Raw genomic sequence first — 21,984 nt, 5'->3', positions numbered from 1 at the left:
CTGTAAATGTTTCCAGCTGCTCCTGGCTGCCCTGCAGGTATCAGCCAGCCAATGAGAGCCATCCCAAAGCAGAGGTTCCTTGAATGAACCTGGCTGTGGTCCAGGGACACCAAGCATCGGATCCAGGAGTGGTGCAGAGGCCAGCAGGGCCTGTCTGGGGCTGCCTGCAAGGTTAGCCGCATGGCCAGTGGTCCTGCGGACAGCTGTAGCCCCGAGGTGAATGTCTACAACATGCGGACACCAGAGTGGGGTTGGTGAGTAGCCCAGACTCAGCGTTACTTCCACATCAGCATTTACTGGGGGCTTGTTTGCCAGCTGCTGGACTGATCGCGTGGCAAAGCATCATCCTATTTCATTCTCGCTCACAACATTCCAAAGGGATACATCCTGTAATCCTTGCACATTAACAGTCAGGAAACTGAAACTGACACACAGAGAGGTTAAGCTTTTGCTTACTTTCATCAGCTGGTAAGTGGAGGCCCTGGATTTTGGATGGGAACTCTGGCCTGAGATGGGGTTGTGCTTCAGAGCCAGTCAACTCTTCTGTGACTTCCAGAAAGTTAACTCCTAGAGTCTGAGAAATGAAAAGGGATGGGGGTGGGTCCCTGCGCTTGCAGGGACAGCTTCCTACTTGCCTCCCACTCTCCCCTCCTCCCTTCCTGCCTTCTGTCCCGCCCGCCCTCCCTCCCTCCCTCCCTTGCTCACTCCCTCCTGGGATTCTGCCTGTCAGACCTTCCAGCTATCTTGGACCATGAAGATGATGGGGTCTGGGTGAGAGGTGCGAGGGTCTTGCCCCGGCGTTTTGAGGGGCAAGAGCGGAACCAGGATAAACTTGGGGGGAGAAGGACAGGTGATGGTCCCTGCAGTTTCCAGGGATGCTTCCTCCTCACAATTGGGGACCTCACACCTCCACTCCACTCCACTCCACTCCACTCCCACACCCAGAGACCCCTCCCTACAGCAGGATACCACTCTCCTCAGCCTGGCCAGGGCCTGAGGGCATGGGTTGCCCATGGTCAGAGGAGGTTAGCGCTTTCTGAGTCGCTCTCAGGACCCACAGCCCAGTGCAGCCCCAGGCCCCACCTCTCTGACTCTTCCCTGACCACTGATGAAATACTGTAGAATTCTTTTGGGGATGTGTTTTCTTTCTTTGGTCTAATGCATGGTAAAGTCTGCATTAGAATGTTCCATTGGCACCTGCAAAAAAGATCTGTTTTCAGGATACAGTATTCATTATATAGATGAATCAGATTTGCCTTAGTATGTTATTCAGGCTTTTTATATTCTATTAAACCCTTTCTACATTCATTTCTTTTTTGGTCCATTTGATTTATCCTGGGCTGAGAGAAATGAATTAGTTTTCTGTTACTCACATGCTTCTGTCTGTTTCTTCTTATATTTTGTATAAGTTTAGCTCAAAAAATGTTGATGCGTTGCAAATTGGTGCATAGATGTTCATAACTTTCATATCTTCATTGTGAATTGTACACCCTGCCATTAGAAAGTGTCTTTTGTGGTACCCAAAGCACCGTCTATAGAAGGAAACAAATGGATACATTGGATTTTGTCAAAATTAAAAACTTTTGCTCTGTGAGAGACACTGCTAAGAGAATGAAATAAACTACAGAATGGGAGAAAATATTTACAAATCACATGTCTGAAAAGGGACTTGTATTCAGAATTTATAAAGAACTCTCAAAATTCAACTGTAAGAAAACAAACGACTCAACTGAAAAGTGAATAAGACTTGAACAGATACTTCACCAAAGAGGATATATAAATGGTAAATAAGAATATCAAAAGATGTTCATCACTGCTAGTCATTAAGGGAATGCAAATTGAAACCACAGTGAAACACCATTACACACCTATGAGAATGGCTAAAATTAAAAAAGCACTGACACTTGGTAAAGTGCTGATGGGGCTGGAGAGCAAATATACATTGCTGTCGGGAGTGCGAGATGGTGCAGCTGCTCTGGAGAACAGTTTGGCAGTTTCTTACCAAGTAAATATACACTCACCATATGACCCATCAAGCCCTCTCTTGGGTGTTTGCACTAGCAAAGTGAAATTTTCAGTTCACACAGAAATGTCACACACTGGAAACAATCCAAATGGCCCTCCAGCGGTGAATGAGTAAATAAACTGTGGTACATCCATACCATGGAATAAGTCAGAGATAAAAATGAAAGAACTGCTATTGATACACCAATAACTTGGATGAATCTCAAAGGCATTATGCTGAGAGAAAGAAGCCAATCTCAAAAGATCCATTTATGTGACGTTCTCACACAGCTCAGGGATAGTGGACAGATCAGGAGTTTTCAGAAGCTAGGGGTGGGAAGAGGTTGTGACAGCAAAGAGAGCACGGAGGGAGGTTTCTGGGCTGGGAGAATTGTTTTGTGTTCTGATTGTAGTGGTGGCTGCGTGAATCTAGACCTGTGTTAAAATTCATTGCATTGTACACCAAAAAGTCAATTTTACTGTACGATAATTTTTTTAAAGTAAAAGAAAACCAATTTTAATGAGTTGGAATTTAGTTGAATATGAAGCCTCATAGAATTTGCCATCTCTATTTCTGTTGAATATAAAAAATTTTGAGCTGCTGAGTATAAAAAATTTTGAATAAAAATATTTTTGGTGTATTTTAAAATGGATACTTACTGCCTTTTTCTACAAAAATGAGAAGTATAGTAGGAATTATACAGTACAATTAGGGAATGCACACAGTACAACATTAAAATGTTTGGATTTGATACTTTATATATTTTGAGTTACTCTATGATCTCAGTTTGGATGGGGAAGCTTTGCATGTTTTAACCCATGTTTATTTTCGGTTTCATTTAATCTGAGGTGAGTGATAGGTGGAGGCATCTTGAAATATAAAATTATAGATTCAGATTAACAGTTTATAGGCCTGCACACAAATTGCATGGGTTACCAGAGCAATACCAAACAATATTCTTCTGTGGGGTTTCTGTTTGATTTTTAGTTAGAAAAGATTCTAAGGCATGGCAAATAAGGTTAAAAATTAAGTTGTACAATGTTATATCTCAATGTAATTTTAATGTAAGAATTGAAACCAGGATGTACTTCAGTCCTTGGATTTTTCCTCTTTCCCTTTGTATTGCAACTATGTCTGTGAATCAACATACTGGATCTTTGCTATTTTCAAAACATTGTGCTCTAATTGCTGGCACACAGATTGCCAAAATTATGAGCCTTGGATGCCTTGGCAGATATTCCAAAGAAAAATAATAAAAATTTATAGAAAGGAAGTAAGGAATAAAAGAATAATATTATAATACAAAAATAATAACAATATTATGACCTTCGCTTTCTTGTTTGCATTTGCCTAGGAAACTTTTGGCCATCAAAAGTTTCTGAATCAAGAAAAGAATCTAAAAAAGAATGATATAAGTATATGTATTTATAATTGAATCACTTTGCTGTACACCTGAAACTAACACAACATTGTAAATCAACTACACTCTAATATAATTAAAATGTTTTTTAAAAGTTTCTGAATCACTTTGAGATGTGTCTTTTGTATGCAGTAGAGTTGGGTTTTCCTTTTTGTGCCATTGTTAAAGTCTTTTTACAAAGTAGGTGAGCTTAATTCATTTTCTTGTATTTATATGACTTTTTTTTTTTTTCTCACATTTCCCCCCCCTATGCTTTATAACTTAAAAACACTTTTATTGTTTGGGCTCTGCTTTCTTTTGTGTTTGTTTCTTCTGATAATTTGGAATATTAAATTATTTTACTATGGTTACTGTTATAGAATATGTAACTTATACCGTAGCTGTAATTCTGTTTCTTTAGGAATGAATTCCCTGCTATGAGCAATAATTAGATCAATATACTTTTCTTCTTCTGCCTTCCCGTCCTTCACTTCCTTTGTTTGTATTTATTATCTTTTTATTTTTTAATCTTTTAGTTTTTTTAGTGTAGTTGATTTACAATGTTGTGTTAGATTCTGGTGTATAGCAAAGTGATTCAGTCATACATATATATAATCTTTTTCACATTCTTTTTCATTATAGGCTGTTATAAGATATTGAATATAGTTCCCTGTGCTGTACAGTAGTACCTTATTGCTTATCTTATCTTTCTTAATATTTACCTTTGTACTGTTCAGTAGTTTTATAAGTTCATTACTTGTTAATCAGTTTTAAATGATGTATATAAATGTCTGGCTGTAAAAGGTAAGGAAGTCATACTTAAACTTCATTTTCCCCTCCCAATTAACAATACATATTTTTACATCGTTAGATTTTATAATGTATTCATTATCTTTTAACTATAATCCTCATATTGTTTTTAGTTTTACTTCATCAGTTAGAGAGATTCAGTGATCAGAGTTAGTAATTTGTCCACTCATCTCTTGGCTGACTTTTTTCTTTTAGTATTTTTTATTTTCCAAAAAGGCTCATGAGAACAATATTTTCTAGTTTTTTTCTCACCCCACCCCCACCCAATCTTTACTAATTTTTAAAAACATTTATTTATTGAGATATACTACCCAATTCACCTTTTTAAAGTGTACAATTCAGCAGTTTTTAGTAGATTCACAAAGTTGTGTAACTATGACTCCAATCAAATACAAAGGAAAACAAAAGCACAGCCACAGCAACCCCAGCCAGGGTTAGGGACAGGAGCCCCCAATCCAGGAAAGATTCATGATGAAAGAATACACACCCGCTGAGCTTATGGATATAGGTGCTAAATTCCAGCCAAAGGCCAGGGAAAGTTACCAGGCACGGTTGGTGCAGCCGTGGGATATGAGCAGCTATGGTTTCTTTGACTGGGCAGGAGGCAGAGAAGATGTCCAACATCAGACACTCTACCCTCCGACAGCACCTGCGTGGTGCTGGGGTTGGCGGGAGGGTCCAGGTCCTCACTCCCTTATAGATTGGCTTATTCTCTCCTGAGGGGAGGCTTGCCCAATGACAGGGACCTTCCTGGGCATACGGGACCCTGGAAATCTATAGAGGAGGTACAACAAATTCTTAGGGAGTTGGGAATGAGACAGGTAGTCTATGCCCCTGTCTTTGAAGGCCCTGATTGAGCCACATTCACTGCAGGAATGAGAGTTAAGATGCTCTCGTCCGCCCCCACCACCTGCAGTGGAATGGGATAGCAATGCTGAGCCCAGTTGTGGCACAAGATATTTATTTATTAAAAAAAAATTTTTTTTTTTTTTTTTGGTCACACTGTGAGGCATGCGGGATCTTAGGTCCCCTGCCAGGGATCGAACCCATGCCCCCTGCATTGGGAGCACAGAGTCTTAACCACTGGACCGCCAGGGAAGTCCCTGATGATGTTTGGCAATCCATTGCTGATCTAGGGGAAACTGACAAATCCCAGGAATGGACACAGGCCCTGGGAAAGACCAGAGACTAAGAAGGAGCTCAGAAAGCCAAAAGGGCTATCCTAATTGGCTGTAAAGGGTTGGGGAAGAAACCTGGAAGCAAATGTGTTTGACTCCATGGCTGTGGGAACCTCACCTGAACAGATGGACTGACAACACATTGCTGGGTGGGTCAACCTGCAGAAAGCCTTAAAACCCAAACAACAGCTCAGACCTGCCCCATCTGCCCCTACCATCCCCAATGCCCTACCTGTTCCAGCAGAGACATCAGGGATAGAGTTCTCTTTGGGGTGGGTGCCTCCCACACCCCGGGTATAGGATGCAGGTCAAGATTGCCTCCAGGTGAGGGCTCTCGTAGGCAATCAAAGGCCTCATGTTGAGCTCACTATTCACTGGTCTCCCAGAAATAAACAAAATGTGACAGCTCTGGCGGATGCTGGTGCTCAATGGACTCTAGTGCATGGTCACCCTCCGTCTTCTGGCCCCCTCACCTGTTAGGGAGAGCAAACAGTCATGATCAGGAAGGTCCTTTTGACACTGAAAATTGGGTATTCTACTCCCAGAGAATATGAAGTTTTTACCTCTCTAATACAGAGAACATAAGCCTTGGCATCCTACCAGGTCAAACTCTGCAACCTCTATCTGTGATTTCCGCTTCTGTGTGAATCAAACCAGTGCTGAGGGGAAACAGCAACTGGGAGCTGGTAAGCTTGCCCTTCCCTCAAAGAGTGGTAACTGTCACGCCATATGAATTGCCTGGGGGGGCATAAGGAGATAGGAGAAGTTGTCCACAAACTGCACTGCGTGGGTATTTTACGCCCCGCCCATAGTGCTTTCAGCCGCCCAGAATGCCTGGTAAAAAAGCCAGATGGTTCACGTGGATGATGCTGGACAACCGAGAATTGAACAAGGTAGTGCTGCCCATCTGTGGGGCTGAGCCTCACATTACCACCATCCTAGACACCTTGGCCATGGTCCTGGGAGTACGTGAACAGTATGCACTGTACAGGAGTCCAGTACACGTGGTACTGGACTTAACAAATGCCTTTATCAGTTCTGCCCTGGCCACTGAGTCACAAGATCAATTTGTCTTCACCTGGGAGGGGCAACAGGGGACATTTCAAGTGCTCCCCGAGGCTACCGGCACATATGTCATGGGATGGTAGCCCCAAACCTGTACCTGTTCTCCTTCCCCACCCCAGTAAAATGGGCCCATTACATGGATGATTAATGTTAACATGTGGAGACTTGCCTCCGGTGCAGGACACTCTGCAGGCTTTGTTGGAACACCTGTGAGGGAGTTGGGCGGTGAACCCACAGAAAATTCATGGCCCAAGCACAGCTGTAAGGATTTTGGAGTCGTTCGGTCGAGTGAGATGCGTGTTGTCCCAGAAGCTGTGTTTGGTAAGATGCAAGCCTATCCAACCCCTAAGAATGTAAAGGAGATGCAAGACTTTGTAGGGATTTGGGGGTTTTAAGAGGACTTTTATTCCCCACCTGGCACAGTGCCTCCACTTCTGTGCTTCCAGGTAACGAAAGGTACGCATGGGACTGGGGATCAGAGCAGCAAACTACTTTCGAGAAGGCAAAATACTAGTGAAGTAGCTCTGGGTATCGCCTAAGTAGGGCAGTCATTTGAGTTAGATGTGTCTGTGACACCAGAAGGCATGGGTCAGACACTGTGGCAGAGACAACGGAAGGGGAGAGTGCCCCTAGGATTTTGGTCCCAGCTCTGGAAGGGGACAGAATACCCATATACCCCCACAGAGCAGCAGCTCCTAGCAGTGTACACTGCTCCTCCAGGTGGAGCTCTCGGAAGGGACTAAACTGCAGCCACCAATGGGTGGAACTCAGAGTAGTTTGACTGGTGATCATTCATGAGCCCTGGTTTTTAGCCCTTTGTGCTGGGCTGTTCTAAAGAGATTAACCCTGTGGCTTGGACAAGGGGAAGCCAAGGGGTGGATGATTCATGAGTGGGCACTTGTGGGGTCAGGATGTGTGAAGGGACATTTTGGTTCACCTGCAAGAGCCTGAGGCAGTCCTCACTGTTTCCCACATCCCAGCTCATAAGGCATTGACACCCCCTGGCAATCAGGAAGCTGATGCCCTAGCTTGGATATGAGCCCTAGCAACTGACCCTTCAGTAGATAGAGTAGATTGGGTACCACAGCAGAAAGAGTGGCCACCTCAGTGCCTAGGTGGGATGGTGTATCATCAAGGATGCTGGATTGCCCTTGAAATACAGTGACTTGGATAATGCAGTAACAGCATATCCTGAGAGTTCTAAACAACACCCAAGGCAACCACCAAAAGAGTCTGGGGCCACCCACTAGAATTCCAGTTGGTGAGGGATTGGCAAATTTATTATATCAGCCTCCTCCCTCCGAGTGGGGGCTCTAAACCTGCCCTGGTTTGTGTGGACACTGTGTCTGGCTTAACCCAAGCTTTTCCCTGTCTCCTTGCAAACCAGGTGCCACCATTAGTGGATTAGAGAAGCTGAGTGCCATGTATGGACACCCTTGTTGAACAGACAGTGATTGGGAGTCACGTTTCAAAGGTCATGACGTGCAAGACTGGACAAAAGAACGTGACATTGAATGGAGGACCCCTCTCCCCTATAACCTGCAAGTAGCAGGGTTGGTAAAAAATAATGAAATTAATATTTAATAAGTAGCAGATTAAATTACTAACAGGTAAAAACCAACTTGGCTGGGTGGACTAAAGTACTATTTAATCTTTTAATACATTTAAGTGATTTTATATATTGAAATGATCAACCAGTAAGGCCCGATGCCCCACATGCCAGAGTGGGGACTCCTGTCAAGACACCCAACACGGTAAAGCGGTGAAAGTGGTGGAAGACAGACATTACCCTGACTGTCACCGTGGATCAATGTGCTATGCTGTTGAGAATACCAAGCCCCATCATGCCTGGGAAAGGCATTATCTACTGGAATTTGCAATGAGATATCTCACCAGGATGGGTGAATTACTTCACACCCTTGGGTGAGGAGCAACTACTCAGTCTCCACTGGGATCCCATTGTCCTGCTACAAGCTGGACCTGTTGAAACTCTCAGTACCTGGAATGGAACACGCACCACTGAGGGGAGAAGGTGGGGGTCCTGGTCTGGCATATCCGGCCCCCAGCCCACCTGACAGTGCTGCCTCCCCCACCCAACTTGTACGGTATGTACAACCAGGTCAAGTTCCTAAAGCTGCCAACCTCCCTCTCCTCAAGACCAGGTGGGCACGTTCTGTTTCCTACAGATAGAATCATTTGGCTGCTGACTTTGTTCCCTCCATTGTCCTGGAGGACATTATAGTCCTTACTAAATTCACCCAGCAAGGCTTAAGTGACAACCAACAAAGCTTGTCCTTACTGAACGTTGAAATATCTCTAAAGAGAAAGGTTGTCCTCTAAAAGAGAAGGGTCTTGAACATTATTACTGCCTTACAAGGAGGCATCTGTGCCATTATCCAAACAGAATATTGTGTGTTCATAGCTAATGAGTCTGCCAGTGTGCCATCTTATTAAATCACATGAAGACACAAGTGAACACCCCGAGTGATCCGACCCCCCAACCTAGGGGACTTAGTAAATCAGTGGTTCAGATCATGGGGCTCTTTGTGTTTTGACCCAGGATCTGCACCTGGACAATCAGAAGCTCCTCACCCACCCCCCCCCCCGACCTGTGCTTGGAATATACACTCTCCCCACTGTTCTCAAAGTGGGAGCCATTTTCAAGGACGCAGGCTTGAGAGAGCAATATGCTGTTGAGACCATCTAGACAGTGACTGAACCCAGGTAAGGCCTGTATAGAAACTTTTAAGATTTGGCAAGTGGGTGCAGAAAACTACTCATCTTGTGAGCAGCCCAACACAAGCCTGGTAAGTTCCCTTGCTCATTAGAACTGCCACCTACCAATCTGGAGTGGTCTGCCTCTTTCTTCAGTCTCTCCTTGCCCTGCGTGTACGGGGGTTAGTTTTCGAACCAAAAAGAAAACTGGTCCATTTTATCTGGGTTATCAAATTTGTGGGCATAGAGTTGTTCTTAGTATTCCTTTATAATCTTTTTAATGTCCAGGGGATCTATAGTGATGTCCCCTCTTTCATTTCTATGTTAGTAGCTTGTGTCCTTTCTCTTCTTTTCTTAGTGAGCCAGGCTAGAGTCTTATTGATTTGATTGATCTTTTCAAAGAACTAGATTTCGGTTACATTGATTTTTCTCTCTCTTTTTTAAAATTTTAATTTATTTTTTATATTCTTGGCTGCACTGGGTCTTCGTTGCTGTGCCTGGGCTTTCTCTAGTTGCGGTGAGCAGGGGCTAATCTTAGTTGCGGCGCGTGGGCTTCTCACTGTGGTGGCTTCTCTTGTTGCACAGCACGGGCTCTAGGTGTGAGGGCTTCAGTAGTTGCAGCATGCCGGCTCCAGTAGTTGTGGTGCGTGGGCCCTAGGGCGTGCAGTCTTCAGTAGTTGTGGCTCGCGGGCTCTAGAGCGCAGGCTCAGTAGTTGTGGCGCATGAACTTAGTTGCTCCGCAGCATGTGGGATCTTCCTGGACCAGGGATCGAACCCGTGTCCCCTGCATTGGCAGGCGGATTCTTAACCACTGTGCCACAAGGGAATTCCCGATTTTTCTCTCTTGATTTCCTGTTGTCAATTTCATTGACTTCTTTAATTCTTATTGTTCTTTTCTTCTGCTGACTCTAGATTTAATTTGCTCTTCTTTTTTTTTAGTTTCCTAAGGTGGAAACTTAGATGACTAATTTTGCATCTTCTTTTCTAATATATGCATTCAATGCTATACATTTCCATCTAAGCACTGCTTTCACTGCATCCCACAAATTTTGATAAGTTGTGTTTTCATTTTCATTTAGTTCAAAATATTTTAAAGTTTCTCTTGAGATTTCTTCTTTGTCTCATGTGTTATTTAGAAGTGTGTTGTTTAATCTCCACATAGTCTGATGTTTTTCGTTATCTTTCTATTAGTGATTTCTAGTTTAATTCCCTTGTCATCTGAGAGCAGACATTGTGTGATTTCTATTTTAAATTTGTTCAGGTGTGTTTTATTGCCCAGGATGTAGTCTATCTTGGTGAACGTTCCATGTAAACTTGAGGAGAAGTAGTTTGCTTTTTATAGTCCAATCAACAATGGACTCATTTTAAACCCATTAAACTCAATTTCCTGTAGTATAAAGTATAAGAATGGTACTCGCCTGGTAATATTTTTTAAATATGGTATTCATTCACATCATAAAAATGGAACTGAATTGTAAAAACAATACCCAGGAATGAAAAGTGTGACACAAAAGCTACCTATAACAGTTACTTAGTAATCCATCATGTGTACCACAAGCCAAGTTTTCTAGATATCTGTGTGTTTAGTATATGTTTTGTCTTAAATTTTACTTTTGAATAAAATGCACACTTTAACAAATTCACCAAGACAAGTCATGCTGTAGCTACTTAAAATTGCAGTTAGAGAATAGAACTCTTAAAACTCCTAAGCATAGTCTTTAAGGTCACCAACAGGGAAAAACCAGTTTTAATTTCTAAAACATTCCTAAGGTTTGGAGCCAAAAACGTTTACTAGCATGGTTCGAGGTGGAAGTTGATCTAGATATCAGGATGGAAAAAAAGTCCAAACTCAGCAAGAACTGAGGTTCTCCAAAGCCAAAAGAAGACTTGTGCATTAATTTCTTAAACAGACGAACAAAAACAAATAAACCTTAAGAGCAAATTTGTACTTATAAATACATACTCTTACAAAAGCAACTTTTCCAACCAGAAAACAAAGACAAAAAACCAAAAAACCAAAAAACCCAAAAAAACCAAAAAAACCAAGAGCTTGGAAGCAGCAAGACTATAACTAACAAGAAGTGAAAACTGAGTAACAGCTTATGGTCTGAGAAACTCAACAGATAGTTCTTTCAGTTCCATTAGCTGTGGCCCAAAGCTTCAATCATGTTTTAGGTGAGTGTTTACTGTTCAGTATTCTGTTGGCATTATAAATAGCAGGCCAATAGCACCCTCTGTAGTTATAGGAAAGCAATAGTTGTTCCTGGCCTGACTGTATGGGGTAGGCTAGTGTTAACAGAACTTCCTAATATAACAGACTTTAGGAAGAAGACTGAGTAAAAGAAGAAATAAATGCCAGGGAAAAGTGAGATTCAATTTCCTTGAGTTGATATCATATTGTTGAACCTTCAGAAATATCCTCAAGCTGACCTGGTCTTCCTTATATGCAATCCTCAGAAATCAATTGCCATGTGAGAAATATTTGTACAAGCTTTCTGTGAGTTTTTTTTTCAAACTCATAAATCTATAAATGGTGGCATTCATTTCTCTAACTTAATGTGAGCATTCTTCCTAAGAGGATAAATCCCATACTTAGATTAAACAGGGTGTTAGTCCTCATAAGAAAGAAAATGATGGCAATAATATCAAGTCATATTGCACACAGAAACTGGCAAATTCTTGTTCCCTCACTCCCTCCCCCCCCCCCAACCTTCTTTTCTCAGGCTAGAGTGTTTGCATTAAATCATAAACCTTATAATGGATTTATAGAAACGGTGGTAATAAAATAAAAATGCCAAAATGAAAGTTAAGAACAGAACTGGCTGCCACTTGAAATGGCACTTTATGATCTTAGGTTCCTGAATAGTGTGAGCTAGGCACTCGATTCTATCCTAGGAATCACTATGGATACATGAAACAAACAAGGAAGGAGAGATGAGCGGGGGTGAGGGAGGGGGATATTAATTAATGGAAATAACTTCACAAGGAACAAACTTCACATGGAAACAGAAGTTTCAAAAAATATATTGAAAAACATTTTACCCATGACATTCCTATATCATAAACATACTACAGACACACAGATAGCCAACAGGTACATGAAAATGTGCTCAACATCACTTATCATCAGGGAAATGCTAAGCAAAATTACAGTGAGATATCACTTAACACCTGTTATAATGGCTGTTATCAAAAAGACAAGAAACAACAAGTGTTGGAGAGGATGTGGAGAAGAGGGATCCCCTGTGCACTCTTGGTGGGAATGTAAATTGGTGCAATCACTATGGAAAACAGTACGGAGGATCCTCAAAAAATCAAAAGTAGAACTACCATAGTAAATGGATCTAGTGGATCTAGCATTTCCATTGTTGGGTATTTATCAAAGGGAAAAAAAACACTAACTTGAAAAGATACCTGCACCCTCATATTCATTGCAGCATTATTTACAATAGCCAAGACATAGAAAGAAACTGAATGTCCATCAGTGGATGAATGGAAAAGGAAACGTGGTATATATATACACAATCTAATATTATTCAGCCATACAAAGGAGGAAATCCCAACATTTGTAACAATGTGGATGGACCTCGAGGGCATTATGCTAAGTGAAATAACTCAGACAGAAAATGACAAGTACTGTATGATCTCACTTATATGTGGAATCTAAAACAAAACCAAAGCTCATTGATACAGAGAACAGGTTGGTGGAGTCTTTTGTAGTTCCTTATAAAGTTTAGAACTTTTGGTTCTGTTTTGTGAAAAACATCGTTGGGGTTTTGATAGGGATTACACTGAATCTGTAGATTGCTTTAGGTAGTATGAACTTTTTAACAATGTGAATTCTAATCCATGAGCACAGAATATCTTTTTTTTTAAATTAATTAATTTATTTATTTTTGGCTGTGTTGGGTTTTCGTTTCTGTACGAAAGCTTTCTCTAGTTGGTGGCGAGCAGGGGCCACTCTTCATCGCGGTGCGCGGGCCTCGCACTGTCGCGGCCTCTCTTGTTGCGGAGCACAGGCTCCAAACGCGCAGGCTCAGTCATTGTGGCTCACGGGCCTAGTTGCTCCGTGGCATGTGGGATCTTCCCAGACCAGGGCTCGAACCCGTGTCCCCTGCATTGGCAGGCAGATTCTCAACCACTGTGCCACCAGGGAAGCCCCACTTTTTTTTTTTTTTAAATGAGAATATGTGTATGGCACACTGGGGTAAACTGAAGGGAACTTGGGGACACCTATACGGGGCACGAAGACATGTCTTTCTATTTCTATTTCTTTGTGTCTTCTTCAATTTCTTTCAACAATGTCTTACAGTTTTCATTGTGCAGGTCTTCCACTTCCTCGGTTAAATCTATTCCTAGGCTTTCTTTTACCACTATAAATGGGATTGTTTCCTTAATTTCTCTTTCTGTTAGTTTGTTGTTAGGATATAGAAATGCAACAGATTTTTGGATATTGACTTCATTCCTTGCACTTTACTGTATTCATTTACTTTTTTCTAGTAGTTTTTTGGTGGAGTCTTTAGGGTTTTCTATACAGAAAATCATGTCATTTGTAACTAGTGACAGTTTTACTTCTTCCTTTGCAATTTGGATGCCTTTTATTTCTTTTTCTTGCCTAATTGCTTTGCCTAGGCCTTCCAATACTATGTTGAATAAGAGGGGCAAGAGTGGGCATCCTTGTCTTGTTCCTGATTTTAGAGGGGTAGCTTTTAGTTTTTCACCATTGAGTATGATGTTAGCTTTGGGCTTGTAATATAAGGCCTTTATTATGTTGAGGTATGTTCCTTTCATACCCATTTTATTGAGAGGTTTTTTAATAAATTTATTTATTTATTTATTTTTTGGCTGCATTGGGTTTTTGTTGCTGCATGAGGGCTTTGTTTAGTTGTGTCGAGCGGGGGCTACTCTTCGTTGCGGTGCACGGGCTTCTCATGGCGGTGGCTTCTCTTGTTGTGGAGCATGGACTCTAGGCACGCGGGCTTCAGTAGTTGTGGCACGTGGGCTCAGTAGTTGTGGCTAGTGGGCTCTAGAGCGCAGGCTCTGTAGTTGTGGTGCACGCGCTTAGTTGCCCTGTGGCATGTGGGATCTTCCTGGACCAGGGCTCGAATCCATGTCCCCTACATTGGCAGGTAGATTCTTAACAACTGCGCCACCAGGGAAGCCCCATTGAGAGGTTTTTAAAAACTCTTAAGTTGTTGGGTTTTGCCAAGTGCTTTTCCTGCGTCTAATGAGATGATCATATGATTTTTCTCTTTCATTTTGTTAATGTGGTGTATCATGTTGATTGATTTGCAGATATTGAACCATTCTTGCATCCCTGGAATAAATCCCACTTGATCATGGTGTGTGATCCTTTTAAAGTAATGTTGAATTTGGTTTGCTAACATTTTGTTTCTTGTTCGTTGAACAATAAACATTTGAATCTAATAGTGTGGCAACTTTGGAAATCAGATTCTCCTCCTTCCCTAGAGTTTGCCGGGATTTTGTTTTGTTTTGTTTTGTTTTTGTTTATTTTTTGATCATTGTGGTCTGTGTCTGTGCCAAGGATCAGAATAATGTGCAAATTAAGGTCTTCTCTGGTCTTTCCTAATCCTTCCCCTGGGCATGCATGGCCACTTTCTAATTTTCCCCGTATATGCAGTAGTTTTTGAATGTCCTAGTCTTTAATGTCTGAATCCCAAAAGGGGAGAAGGCAAAAAATGAAGGGGGGGGAGGGGTGTTGGCCCTTTAAATCACCCAGAAGTCATTTGAGATGGAGGGGGAAGTTCTTGCAAGAATGGGGGGGAGGTACAACAACAGTGGCTATCTACCTGTTTTCCTGCACTTATGTGATCAGAAGCAGCAATCAGTGAATTAGAGCATAGATCCCTGATATTTGGAGTACATAGTCCTTTTTGCCTACCACAAGCTATGTGCAAGCAACTCCTGGAACACATGCATAGCTACCTGCTATGTGGCTGGAGGTGTTGAATGGGTAGCTGCTACTGTGCTAAGGAGCTAAAATTGACCAAAATTAACTGAAATTTGCAATTTACTATCCAGGCCTTCCCCTGGAAGTTTCAAGTCTTCAACAGACTCTAGAATTCTGAAATAGTTACATCAGACAGATTCTGCTAAGGCAATTGTTGTCTCGGTGGGGAGATGGATTCCTGGTGTGTCCTAGCCCACAACCTCCCCAGAATCCTCCTCTAAATTATTTTTTAATTACTTTCAAAAACTAAATTATTTTTTAATTACTTTCAAAAACTAAATTATTTTTAAATTACCTTTTAATTACTTTCAATAATTAAATTATTTTTAATTACCTTCATATAGTCTCCAAGTTGTCAAAGGTAAACAAAGCCAGACATTAAAGTGGTAAGGACAGATTTTAATCCATAATATACTACTGCAATAGGAAAAAGAGTCTAGCATAAAGTGAACTCTACTTTGAGTTGCACAGAAGTGACATTTTAAAGGGAGAGTAAGGGTGTAGGCAAGAGGTCAAGAAACGGCTCAGCAATGTTGGGAAAGTGAAAAATTACAAAAAGAGGTGAGTGGTCCACGTGAAACCCATCTCGATTTGCTACCTGGCACTTGTAAATTTAGGCTCCTACCCTCCATAAAGGCTAGGAGACAGGAGCCCTGTCTTCAGGTGTTGGCTGGAACAAACAGTAAGGTCTTTTGACAGCCTTGAGTTTTCTTAGGCAAGCACTTTAAGGAGGGCTGGGGTCATCATAGGGATGGGGCCTTGAGAGGTTAGAAACTATGGTAATATCTGTTCAAGTCTTTATAGTTCAGGGTTGAGGCTTAGTGAGGAGGGGGACTCAAAGGAGCCAGCCTAGAGTTTGGTCAAGGAGATAATGTTTGTCAAAGTAAAAAAGTAAAAACTACAGATACAGCCAAAGTTGCCTGACAATCATTTCCAACCTTAGTTCATTCATGCTTCTCTGAGCTAAACTTACCCCTGTTATTGGAGTAGGTGAGCCTCCTTCCAAAGTTTGAATGCACTTATGTATGTATGTATGTGTATGTGTGTGCGTGTTTGTGTATTCATAGGGGACATATATGTGTGCGTTTTAAGAAAGCTGTTTCTACTGGTTTCACTGAACAAGACATTCCAAGAGTCTTGCTATGATGGTACCATTATTTTTTATTTGAACATGGTAGCCTATAGTGTGACATCCATAGTCATTCTAGTTTCCTATGGAGGGCAATTTGGGTTGTTTCCAATTTCTATTGCAAGTGCAACAAACTGGATGGCAATAAACACTCTCATGAATGCCTCTTTGAAGGGCTTCTTGAACACAGAGATGGAAAGGTGGAATTACTGGGTCCTTGAGCATGCATTTAAAATTTTCATAGATGCCACCAAATTGCCTTTCTTTAAAAAAAAGATTTATTTATTTGGCTGTGCCAGGTCTTAGTTGTGGCACACGGGATCTTCATTGCGGCGTGTGGGATCTTTAGTTGTGGGATGTAGACCATTTAGTTTACTGCATGCAGGCTCTTAGTTGTGCCATGCCGGATCTAGTTCCCTGACCAGGGTTTGAACCTGGGCCCCCTGCATTGGGAGCGCAGAGTCTTAACCGCTGGACCACGAGGTAAATCCCCAAACTGCCTTTTTAAACCAGCACAACCCCCTTACACTCTCACCAGCTGGGTAAGAGTGTTTATTTTCCCACATTTCCCAACGCTGGATAGAATCAAAGTTTCTAATACTTGGTAATCTGCTGGGTCCAAACTAGTCATTTTGTTTCTTTCCACTAGCCATCTGTGTTTCCTTTTCGGGGACCTGGTCCAAGTCCTCAGATATTAAAATGACTTCTGATGGAATTCTGCATTGTTCCCTGGTACTGGTGGTGGGGTCATAGCCCCAGAGTCATGCTAAGGGCAGGATGGAGAGGGGGAAGAGTGAGTGGCAGAGGGAGTGAAGAAGAGCAAGTTTTCATCTCTCCCCGCCCCCTGCAGCTGGGAATGAAACTAAGGAGAGGCCCCAGACTCCAGCGTCCAAGGTCTTGGCCAAGTGTATTCTCTGTCCAGTTTTTCTAGTTCTTGGCTGGGGGCAAGGGAAGGGAAGGGCAGGGCAATGTCCTAGGAACTGCTGTGAGTGGGCCAGGCAGGCTGGGGTTAGAGGTCTTCCCGGCTGACACTTCCTGGGCTTGACTTATCTTCTAGAAAGTCCTTTCTTCCTGCAGCAGTGCCAGATACGGGGAGGGGGGGGGGGAAGAGCAGGGCAAAGGGAAGTGCAAAGGTGAACCTATCTATGCTCAGCCCCCACGCCCAGCAGGGCAGATAACTTCCAGCTGGGTGCTGCTGTGCGCATCGTGCTGGCTCCAGCCCTGCTTCCAGCCTCCTCTGCACCAGACTCATGCAGCTGCTCAGGGTCCTCTGCCTCCTCTGGGTGCTCTGGGTCTCCCTGGAGGCCACAGGTGAGGGAGCGAGGTGGGGGGGGGGCTGGGGAGGCCCTCCTGATGTTCCAGGACAGGGGTGTGTGTGTGGGGCGGTGGCTCTGAGATCTAAGGGGAGGCTGAGGAGGGGCCCCTCAGAGCTCTTGGTGCAGGGAGAACTGCAGGCAGTGGGAGGAGAGGGAAGCTGGGTCCAGCGGGGCTGCTCTCCACCTGGGATCGAGCAGGTTTGTAGGAGACGCGCGTGCATCGGAAGGGTGGGATAACCTGTTTCTGAAAGAGCGCTCTTCCCACTTTGATTCAGTTTTCTGAGCCCCCTTCCTCTTGTTGCTCCGCTCCCCAGCACTGATGCTTTCTCCACCCTGGATTCTATCCCTCCCTTTACTTCCATCAGCTCAGCCCTCCTGAGGGTCCCTGGCTCTGCCCCTGGGGACCCCTCCTCTCTCTGGGGAGTCTACACCTTTGGTCCCGGTGCCCCCTCCTCCAGCTCTGCCCCTAACTCTCCCACCCCGACCTAGCCTATGTTTCTGGGCACAGCTGTCATTGGCAGGGCTGTGGGGGGAGAGCCTGATGGCTCCCAAAGGGTGGTTCTGAGACCACCTGGTGTGGGGTCCTGCTCTCTCTCTCTCCCACCCCTTTGGAACCTCGGGATTACTCTGCACTTCCCTTCCCTCTGCCCCCCAGTGTGTGCTCCTGACCCCCTGACCTTAGACCCCTGACCTCCTGATCTTAGACCTTCCCAACATAGAGGTCCTCTGGTCCACCCTCTCACTTACCTCCAGGGCCACCTCCTGGCTATAAGGGCTCTGGGCCAGGAACCTTCATAATCCCCTCCCCTATCTCCCTGACACCCCAGCTAAGCTGAGTAGTGAAACCCCAGCTCTCAGAGCAAAGACGTGCTGAGTCTGAGTTGGAAAGCTACCCCCGAGCGGACAGGAGGTCTGGGTGTTTCCTGCTAGCAACTGCTGTGGCTGCCGGTCACCCTCAGCGTTATGAGATCTTTGACCCTCACTTTTATCACCTGTAAGATGGGGATGATGACATCTGTAGAGGGAGGGGCTCATATTTGTAAACTAATTAACTCCTTGGCCGAAATAGAATAGGTGATGGAAAATATAGCTATTTTTATTATTAACACTCACTGCTACACCTTAAGGTCTTCAGGACTCATGCCTGCCTGCCGAGGTATCTCTTTCTGGAAGTTTCCTTTTCTGTCCTGTTCCTCAGCCTGTGTGTGGTCCTCTCTCCTTGTCCTCAAACTCAGTGAAGTCTGAGCTTCAATCTCTGCTTTTGCCTTTGTTATTCTCTTTGCAACTTTCTGCTCTCTGACCCCTCGTCTCCCAAAGTCCATGATGTGTCCCCACCCTCAGCCCAGGATTGGCTGGGTTCTCTCTCTCTCTCCAAAGAGGAGAGTCAGCCCAGACAGCAGTGGGTCACAGGGAGACGGGAAGAGGTGGGCCAAAGGGGGAGGTGGGGGGGGGGGCGCAGAGAACTGGAAGGGACAAGGACTTCGGGGTGTGTGAGGAAGAAGGGATGGGAGTACCGATGGGAGGAGGCAAGACCTTCTGCTGAACCTGCGTGCTTAGCTCGGCCGTCCCAGGGCTGCAAGGTCAGTACTCAGACAGGTGGGCAAGGGATTAAGCGTGCCCCCAACCCAACGCCCCTTGGGGAGGCTGTCCAGGGGGGCAGACAGATGTTGGCCTTTAGAACCTTGAAAGGCCCCAGCCCCAAACTGCCTCTGATTCGGGAGGAACTGGTGGCACTTCCTACCTCTGTGACATGTATCTGGAAAATGGGGTAGTGAGTAACCTATGTGGTGTTTTGGCGACAAAACGACCTACCAATGAATTCCTCTGTTCTACCGCCAATACAGGAGCTTTGGCCAGGGCCACATCCACCTCTAATGCGCTTTTGCACGCTGCTCTCAGCAACTCCCCACACTCTCAAGGCACAGCAAGGCGGCCACTGAGTACCTCCAAAACTTCTACCACTCCTGATAGTAGGGAACACATACCTATGACTATCACCACCTCCCCCCACTTGAAATCCATTTCTGAAACATTGCTCAAATCGCCAATCAATTCCAACACCTCAACAATCCCCACGTCCAAGTTTGTCTCCAAGGTTGAGACCATCCACCTACCAAGATTGTCTATATGGGCACGACCGAGTGCATCAATCCAACGAACTTGGTAACCACCACCACTTACCCCACCACCACCTGCATGACACAGACCCAAGTGTCCCTCACCAGCTCTTACACCACCACGCCTGTGACAGAGAAGCCACGGACAACCATTACCAGTACTTATCCCGTGACAACTACCAAGAGAGTCACCTCAGACGTGACCAATTCTCCCAGTACCACCACTCCGGGGAAATCTCCCACAACCACGACCCCACCCTCTTCCTTTGTCCCAACAACCCACACAACCCTAGACACTCCGATCTCCTCTGTGACCGGTACCACACAAAGGGCTATCCCAACCGCTGCAAGTACCCACGCAACCCAGTCTCCGACCCCAACAATCATGTCTACCTCTGCTACTACCCCTACTCTAACTACTAGGAACACCTTGTTAACAACACTCAGCACCACCTCACCCACCACCCATAGCACCTTGATTACAAACATCGCTTCATTTCTAGACATGGTCAATACCTTTCAGACATCCACAGCTATCACTCAAGCACCTACTTCAAATGATATATTAACAACACCTACAACACAAGTTGTATCTGTTGCTACAGAAGCATCCACTGAACTAGGTACACGGAAAACAACTCCTCTGAACACCATGAGCTCCACGAATGTGACACTTATTCCAGTGACTGACACTCCCAAAGAAACTCTCACCACCTCAATTACTTCAATTTCTCCAACCATGTCTTCAATCACTCCTACAAACGCAATCACTCCTGCCACACTTACCACATCTAAATCCAGCCCTGTGCCCACCAGCACTGATACATACACGATATCCACTACCAAGGGACCACTGTCCACCACTGTAGCCACTACAGAAATAGGAAAGATGAGCAACACAACCCCTCATGCTTCATCAACCAGGAAAACCACATTTATTACAACCAGTGATGTTGGTACAGAGTCTCTAACATCAGAGATTGCTTCTGCTCCCCCAATCACAAAATCAGACACTCCCACAAATACACTCAATTATTCGACATCCACTACTTCTACTTCAGTGACCACCAATACCTTGACATCACCCACCAGTAAGTCTCAGTCTTCTCCACCTGCCCAGAGCACAGAAGCAGTCCTGAATACAACCACAAACACTACCTCACTATCACCTTTGATTACCACAATCCCTACTACCAAGGCTACATCCACCCCTCCATTTCCAACTAGTACTGTGACTACGACCAAAACAGAAATAACAACTCTAACCGACACTTCAACACCTGCCACCTCGAAAACAACAGTATTGCCCATCACCTCAACAACAAAAATAACCAAGACTGGTACCACAAATATAGTAACAACACCCACGTCAATAACACCACAAAGAACACCAGACCTCACGTCTTCAACCAATTTCTCTACAGGAAGAAAATTGACAGGAGTCAACGCGGACTCGACATCCTCGAGTACCACTGGTCCATTGACCCTCACCACCGACCTCAGCTCCACACTCGCTCTTTCCAGCACCTCACCCACCACCACAAATATCATCCCATCTTCCCCTTCACCTGCCCCAACCACAGAGCCAGTCTCCACTTCGACCGCAAACACTAGCCCTATGTCCACCCTGATTACCGCCATCCCTGCTACACACCCAACTTCTAGCCCTTCAACTCCCACTAGTCCTCCCACCACGTCCACAACAGAAATCACCACTCCCACGCACACTGAAGCTCCTGCCACCTCGATCACAGCCACTTTGTCCATTCCAGCCACAGAAACCACCCAGGGTGCTACCACACACCTGGTAACCACGCCCATGCCAACAACACCCCAAACCGCTCCAGTCGTCAGCTCTTCAACCACCTCCACGACAGGGAGCAGAATCACATCTGCATTCCCGTCATCCCTCCCTACCTCTGCTATGGTGCAGACGGCCACAACTATACCTCCATCCTCTGTAAGTACTCCAGCCTCTACTGAGACTCCAGCCACCACCGAGTCCACATCCTCGAGTACCACTGGTCCGTTGACCCTCACCACCGACCTCAGCTCCACACTCGCTCTTTCCAGCACCTCACCCACCCCCACAAATATCATCCCATCTTCCCCTTCACCTGCCCCAACCACAGAGCCAGTCTCCACTTCGACCGCAAACACTAGCCCTATGTCCACCCCGATTACCGCCATCCCCGCTACACACCCAACTTCTGGCCCTTCAACTCCCACTAGTCCTCCCACCACGTCCACAACAGAAATCACCACTCCCACGCACACTG

General features: G+C 44.6%; 1 protein-coding gene across 1 annotated transcript; it reads left to right on the top strand.

Moving 5' to 3' along the window:
- The first annotated feature begins 180 nt into the window (after nucleotides 1-180).
- On the top strand, nucleotides 181-20,932 carry LOC137750453 (mucin-3A-like). The gene is given in 5 exon segments (XM_068524797.1): nucleotides 181-254; nucleotides 17,492-17,583; nucleotides 19,433-19,690; nucleotides 19,693-20,055; nucleotides 20,826-20,932. Coding segments are annotated over 5 exon segments (894 nt in total).
- Nucleotides 20,933-21,984: the final 1,052 nt, after the last annotated feature.

The sequence above is a fragment of the Eschrichtius robustus genome, chromosome 16 (genome assembly GCF_028021215.1).
Source record: "Eschrichtius robustus isolate mEscRob2 chromosome 16, mEscRob2.pri, whole genome shotgun sequence".
NCBI classification, from domain to species: Eukaryota; Metazoa; Chordata; class Mammalia; order Artiodactyla; family Eschrichtiidae; genus Eschrichtius; species Eschrichtius robustus.
This window is presented reverse-complemented; position numbering and strand designations above follow the sequence as displayed.